Source organism: Terrapene carolina, unplaced genomic scaffold (assembly GCF_002925995.2).
Source record: "Terrapene carolina triunguis isolate 2854851 unplaced genomic scaffold, T_m_triunguis-2.0 Scaffold33266, whole genome shotgun sequence".
NCBI classification, from domain to species: domain Eukaryota; kingdom Metazoa; phylum Chordata; order Testudines; family Emydidae; genus Terrapene; species Terrapene triunguis.
Window position 1 is genome coordinate 7,227 of NW_020697617.1, and position 6,891 is coordinate 14,117.

General features: G+C 65.0%; 1 protein-coding gene across 1 annotated transcript in view; it reads left to right on the top strand.

Moving 5' to 3' along the window:
* RRP12 (ribosomal RNA processing 12 homolog) overlaps window positions 1-6,645 on the top strand; it is a gene marked incomplete at its 3' end in the record, with an annotated part of 13,865 nt that extends 7,220 nt beyond the window's left edge. The window contains exons 14-24 of the mRNA XM_026663308.1: window positions 1,783-1,904; window positions 2,566-2,630; window positions 2,764-2,926; window positions 3,276-3,430; window positions 3,932-3,999; window positions 4,326-4,419; window positions 4,782-4,940; window positions 5,161-5,241; window positions 5,531-5,636; window positions 5,993-6,100; window positions 6,488-6,645. Of these exons, the coding sequence (XP_026519093.1) occupies window positions 1,783-1,904; window positions 2,566-2,630; window positions 2,764-2,926; window positions 3,276-3,430; window positions 3,932-3,999; window positions 4,326-4,419; window positions 4,782-4,940; window positions 5,161-5,241; window positions 5,531-5,636; window positions 5,993-6,100; window positions 6,488-6,645 (1,279 nt within the window). The remainder of the gene's footprint in view (window positions 1-1,782; window positions 1,905-2,565; window positions 2,631-2,763; window positions 2,927-3,275; window positions 3,431-3,931; window positions 4,000-4,325; window positions 4,420-4,781; window positions 4,941-5,160; window positions 5,242-5,530; window positions 5,637-5,992; window positions 6,101-6,487) is intronic.
* Between the last annotated feature and the right edge of the window lie 246 nt (window positions 6,646-6,891).

The following is a 6,891-nucleotide window of genomic DNA, read 5'->3' on the forward strand; positions in this document are numbered from 1 at the left end:
GGCTCTCGGGTGGGGCCAGGGATGAGGGACTCCAGGCTGGGGCAGAGAGTTGGGTGCAGGGGGTGAGGCTTTGGGGTGCAGAAGGGTGCTCTGGGGCTACAGTGGGGAGAGAGGACTCCCCCCACCTCTCTCTCCCCGCAGCAGCACCTGGGCTGGGGTGGGGAGGTGGCAGCTCTGGGACTGCAGGACAGGTGCAATTCCCCTGCCCCCAGCAGGTCTGGACTGGGGGAGGGCCACCCTGGCCACATTTGTGGTCTGGGGCCGCCCCCGGGGGAAGGCTGTGGCAGGTTGGGGGCCAGGCTAGGTGGGGTCTGGGGGAGGGGTTCCCCTCCCCGGGCCATGGCAGGTCCCCAGGTGGGTTCCCTGGGCACCTGTGCGGCTGTGCAGCTTACCGAGAACTTAGGTTTTAATATATCTTTTTTGAGAGAGGGCAGCCAGATCTGCAGGCAGCATTCATGGTGTGAGCATCCCTGGATTTCTAGAGTGGCGTTACGATAGTTACTGTCTAATTATCTGTCCTTTTCCTAATGGTTCCTACCATTGTTCGCTTTTTTGACGGCCGCTGCACATTGAGTGGATGTTTTCAGAGAACTACCCACAATGACCCCAAGATCTTCTCTTGAGTGATAACAGCTAATTCAGATTGCATCACTTTGGATGTATAGTTGGGATTGTTTTCCGATGTGCATTGCTCTGCATTTATCAACATTGAATTTCATCTGCCATTTTCTTGTCCAGTCACCCAGTTCTGTGAGATCCCTTTGTAACTATTTGCAGTCAGCTTTGGACTATCTTGAGTAATTTTGTATTGTCCACAAACTGTTTACCCCTTTTTCCAGATCATTTATGAATATGTTGAATAAGTCTGGGCCCGGTACAGACCCCTGGGGGACACCACTATTTACCTCTCTCCATTCTGAAAACTGACCATTTACTCCTACCCTTTATTTCCTATCTTAACCAGTTACTAATCCATGAGAGCACCTTCCCTTTTATCCCATGACCCCTTACTTTGCTTAAGAGCCTTTGCTGAGGGACCTTATCAAAGGCTTTCTGAAAGTCTAAGTACACAATATCCACTGGATCCTCCCATCCACATGTTTTGTTAATTCCCTAAAATAATTCTAGTAGATTGGTGAGACGTGATTTCCCTTCATAAAAGCCATGTTGACTCTTCCCCAGTATATCATGTTCACCGATCTGTGTCTGACAATTCTGTTCTTTACTACAGTTTCAATCAGTTTGCCCTGTACTGAAGTCAGGCTTAGCGGCCTGTAATTGCCAGGATCACCTCTGGAGCCTTTTTTAATAATAGGTTACAGACGACAGTTAGTAGTCCGGCTATTTCACATCTGAGTTGCTTCAGAACTCTTGGGTGAATCCCGTCTGGTCCTGGTGACTTATTACTGTTTAGTTTATCAATTTGTTCCAAAACCTCCTCTACTGACACCTCAGTCTGGGACAGTTCCTCAGATTTGTCACCTAAAAAGCCTGGCTCAGGCGTGGGAATCTCCCTCATCCTCAGCCGTGAAGACCAAAGCAAAGAATTCATTTAGTTTCTCTGCAACTGGTTTGTCTGCCTGGAGCGCTGCTTTAGCCCCACTGTCGGTTTGGCAGCTTCCTGCTTTCGATGTATGTAATCAAAGGTTTGGTTTGTTTGAGCCTGTGGCTAGTTCTCCCGGTCGCTGGTCCAAAGCCGGGGGCGAAGCACGGATCCCGCGGATCTGTGACGGCGGCAGGAGCGCCCCCTGCTGCACCTCACCGGTGTGTTCCCCTCCACAGGGAGACGCTGGATTTCCCCCGGAGCTGGCTCCTGCCGGTGATCCGGGACCACGTCCAGGGCACGCGGCTCAGCTTCTTCACCAGCTATTTCCTGCCCCTGGCAGCCACCCTGAAAAGCAGAGGTAACTAGCGGGGGTGGGGGCGGCCCCCAGGCGAGGCTGGGGAATGCGGGGCCCGTCCCCAGGAGGTCATGGGGCACAGAGCCAGCATGGCCCCCACGGGGCAGGTCAGGCAGATGGGGAGCACTGGCTGAATAAACTGCACCCTGGCCCCATCTCCTGCTGCAGGTTCAGAGGCCGTGGTCTGGGTGCTCTGCTCCCCAGGGGCCCTGAGATCAGGGGCTGGTGGTGCCTTTGCTCTCTCAGACCCTGCTGCCCCCCGGCAGGTGGCCCCAGGACACTCCCAGGGCTGCCCCTCCCCTGGGTTAACTCGGGGGTCGCAGTCTGTAAGTACTCACATAGGGAGGGTGGGCGCTGCCGTCTAGCCGAGGAAGGTCTAACGCGACCTGGGGCTGGAAGCTGGAGCGAGATACAGCGAGGCAGGAAATCAGGCGTGGATCTGTACCAGGGCAGGAAATTAACCCCGGAACATCGCCCCGGGGCGGGTGGGTTCTCCGTCGCTGACAATGTTTAAATCCAGGTGATCGGCTCTGGGGTCATTGCGGGGCTGGTGTCTGGCCTGAGCTATCCAGGGGTCAGACGAGAGGATCCCCGTGGGTCCTTCTGGCCGCAGGGTCTAGGAATCTGCTGCAGCCCTGACTTCTCCCTTGTCTCTTTGCTGCAGCCGTGGAGCTGGCCCAGGCCGGGAAGAGTCTGGAGTCCAAGATCTATGACACGCTGCAGTGGCAGGTGAGAGGCTCAGGTCGTGGGGCTCCCGGGCGCAGGGACCTGCAGCTCGGCTGGCTGGATCCTCGCGAGGGGCGGCTCTGCCGTGTCAAGCTGGTGTCCCCTCCGCTCCTTCACTGCCTCCTTTACCTTTCAGATCTGGACCTTGCTGCCTGGCTTCTGCACCAGGCCCACGGACGTGATGGCCTCCTTCAAAGGGCTGGCGCGGACGCTGGGCACGGCCATCAGCGAGCGGGCAGACCTGCGGCTCACCGTCTGCCAGGCCCTGCGCACGCTCATCAGCAAGGGCTGCGAGACGGGTGAGGGCCGGGCCCTGGGCTGCCCTGTGCAGGGGGACTGGGCCACTCGGCAGGTGGAGGGGCACGTTGCTGGGGCAGGCACACACCCTTCAGCGGCCTGGGAGCCGCAGTGCGGCCCAGTCTCCAGGGCCTTCAGTCAGCCCTGAGCCCCCCAGGGCCCTGGATGCCCAATGGTCTTTCCCATCCTGGCTGGGGGTCCCCCCTAGATCCCAGGGTTGTGGGAGGCCCAGTGCCTCCTGCTGTGAAGGTGCCAGGCGTGAGCAGCTGGATCCCTCTGGCCGAGTGTGGGGCGGTGGGTGAGTCCGAGGGCCCCGGGCGCAGACCCTCACTGCTCTGTGCCCCTCCCCAGACGCCGAGCGGGCGGAGGTCGGCCGCTTCGCCAAGAACTTCCTGCCCATCCTGTTCAACGTGTACAGCCAGCCGGGGGACGCTGGGGGCGGTGCAGCCCATCGGCGCGCCGTGCTGGACACCATCCGCACGTACCTGACGATCACTGAGCAGCAGGTGAGGCGGGGCGGGGGCCCGGACGAGCCCGGCGGGGCGGCGTAGGGCAGCACAGTCAGCTGTAACGCTGGCACGGCCCCCTCTGCCAGGGGGACCCGATGGAAACAGCTCCCCACGGGGCCTGCCGCAGAACCAGCTGCTGGAGTCTAGGCACTGCGGAGCCCAGGCCTCGGGGCGCTGAGTGAGCATTGCTGGGGGGTCATTCCCCCTGCCGGGGCCTTGCAGGGATGCTGTGCTGGGGAGGAGCCCACCCCAGAGAGGTGTTGAATTCCCTGTGGAGCCCCTGATCCCAGGCAGCCGCTCTGCAGCAGGGCCCCCGGCTGGCGGGGGGCTCGGCGAGGACCCTGGGGGGCTGCCTGAGCCGTCGGCCTTGCTCGGAGGCTGCTGCGTGCTCGCCGCCCCCTGCAGGCCAGAGGGCAGAGCCGTGCTGAGCGGGGGTTACGGGGGTGGGGGCCCAGCGCCTGAACTGACCCCGGGCCGGCTGCTCGTCCCCTCCTGCAGATGGTGTGCGGGTTTCTGGAGAAAGCCAGCGAGAAACTGACCGGCCCCGAGAGCACGGAGTTCACCAGGTAACGCCGGGGTTAGCGTGCTGCCTGGACACAGCCGAGCTGCTGGGGGGCGCTGGAAGGGACCTCCCCGCCGCAGACTTACCCTGCTCCCCCTTCCCGCGGGGTGGGTTGTTTGCCCTGCTGGGGCTGGGGGGCTGCCTCTGCTGGTGGTTAGGAACGTCTCACTCGTGACGTCGGTGTGGCCCTGGCCAGTGTATGCCCACTGGTTCTTGGTGCTGCTGGGCGGGGGGGCGCAGCGCTGAGATCCTCCCCTCCCCCCCCCAGCAGGGAGCCGGGCAGAGTCCTGGGCATCCCACCTCCCCTCCGCTAACCTCCCTCTGCTGCAGGCTCTCCATCCTGGACCTGATTGTGGCCCTGGCGCCCTACGCCGACGAGCCCTCCCTGGGCGCCCTCTACCGCACCATCCAGCCCTCCCTGCAGGTGAGTCGCCCAGGCGGGAGCCGCGGGGCAGGGGCTCTGGTGCCTCCTGCGTGCTGGGGCGGGAGGGGGCTGGGCGCCTTGCGAGGGCACCAGTGCGGATGGAGGTGCTTCCGGCTCCCCGGTCCCTCCGTCCCTCGCTGCAGTCGCCTGGCCGGCCCTGCACGAGGCTGGGATGGAGGCAGGCTCACTGGAGGGGGCCAGGCTCCTGACACCTCTCCCTGGGTGCGGGGAGCGGAGAGGCCCTGCAGCCGGGTGCCCCCAGGGCAGGCACAGGGGTCTCTGGCTGAGGCTCGCTCAGTGGAGTGGGGGGAGAGGTGCGGGCGGGGGCTTGGCTGACACTGTCTGGTGCCGTCTCCCCGCAGAGCAAGGAGCACGGGGTGCAGAAGAAGGCGTACCGCGTGCTGGAGGAGGTGTGCGCGGCCCCCCGGCTCCCCTGCCAGGCCTTCGTCCGCAGCCACCTGGACCAGCTGAAGAGAGATCTGCTGGGCTCCCTGCAGAGCGCCGCCTCCCCGGCCAAGAGAGTGAGCCCCCGCGGGGGTGGGGGCAGAGCACTCGGGGGGGGGAGGGGGCGGAGCGCCCGGGGGCAGGCTGGGGGGGGGGGAGGGGGAGGGCACGCAGGACAAGCTCAGGGGGGGGGGAGGAGGAACCGGTGGGAGTGGGGCAGAGGGCATGGCCTGGGGGGCGGGGGGTGCACAGGGGTGTCTCTGGACCTGACGGTGCTGTCCTGCTCCCCTCCCCCAGCCGCGGCTCAAGTGCCTGTTCCACATTGTGAAGCAGCTGACGGCTGAACACGAGGACTTTGTGGTGGCCCTGGTCCCAGAGGTATGGGGGGGCACGGTTCGGCCCTGGGGGGGTTCCGGGCAGGATGGCACACGCTGCCAGGCTGTTCTGTGGGAGCGGGCTCCCTGCAGAGTGCTGCTAAAACGTGGTGCAAGTGCGGGGGGGCGCTCTGGGGCAGGCGCTGGGGATGGGCGAGCAGGCGCTGGCGAGGCAGGTGCTGGGGGGACGGGTGCTGGCGAGGGAGGCCAGGCGCTGGGGGGGGCGGGCGCAGGGCCGCGGGTGCTGGGGGGGGGGGGGCAGACGCTGGTTCTAATGGTGTTTGTGCCGCCAGGTGATTCTCTGCACCAAGGAGGTGTCGGTGGGGGCCCGGAAGAACGCCTTCCTGCTGCTGGTGGAGATGGGAGAGGCCTTCCTCCGCTTTGGCCCCACGCCGCAAGGTAAGGCGTCCCCGCCCCCTTCCCTGCTCTGGGCCCTCTGACTTCCGCCCCCATCCATGCCACGGCCTCTCCAGTGCTAAATCCACCAGTCCAGCCACCTAGCTGCTTCCAGCCCCCTCTGCGGGAGGCCCTGCCTGCCCCTCCGTCCCAGCCCCGTGGGGCGCACAGGCCTGTCCTGCACAGCCCCGGTGGCCAGCACGCCTTCCAGTCCCCCGCCCGTGCTGCGGGCTGCAGTGGGGCCTGCCAGGGCCGGGCACCAGGGCTGGCCTGGCGGAGGCCCCCAGCTGAGCCGGGAGGCCTTGGAGCTGCCGCGGGGGGAGGACTGAGCTAACCCGGGGCCGTCCCTTCCCGCACAGGGGCCATGCAGCGGTTCCTGCTCCTGGTCTACGCGGGGCTGACGGGCTCGGTCACCATGATCAGCTGCACCTTGCTGGCGCTGACCCGCCTGCTCTTCCAGTTCAAAGGTGAGGGGCTCGGTGGGAGGGGCTGGAACCCCAGCTGCTCCCCTCGACGCAGGGCTGAGCAAGGGGTGTCTGACCCCCTGCGGCTGGGGCAGCCCCCGGGCACCTCCGCTGGTGCTCGCAGCCGGGCCCGGGGGTGGGAAGGGCCCTAGCAGCTGCCATGGGGAGCACAGTCAGTGCCTACTGCTAGGGGCGCTGAGGCCAGTCAGAAGGCGGGGCTCGAGGGAAGGCCCCACCCCATGGCTAAGGGGGCTGCGGTTGAGCCCAGGTGGTGATGAGCGAGCGTGTCCTGAGCCAGACTCTCTCCAGCTTTCTCCCCCAGCTCCACCCCCAGCCTGGGGGGGCCGGGGGGGACCCCGCTGCCCGGCCTGAGCCCTGTGCCTCTTGCAGATCACATGGGGCTGGCGGTGGCGGAGCAGTTGCTGCAGAACGTCTGCCTGCTGCTGGGCTCGCGCACGCGGGACGTGGTCAAGGCGGCCCTGGGCTTCCTCAAGGTGGCGCTGCTGCTGGTGGACGCCCAGCTACTGGCCAAGCACGTCCAGACGATGGTGAGTGGGGGGGGGGGGGCGGGCCCCGCGCGGGGGGGCCCCCAGAGGGGGAGCTGCTGCATGATGGTGCAGGGATGGGGAGGCCTGGCTGGGGGGGTGCTGAGCAACGTCTGAGGGGTGGGGCCCATGGGCAGGGGGAGATGGTGCAAGAGTGATGCGTATCGTGGCGGGGGAACACGCATGCTGTCCCTGGAGATCACAGCGGGGCCCGCACACTCTCTTGAGGGGATGGGGGGGGGCATGCTG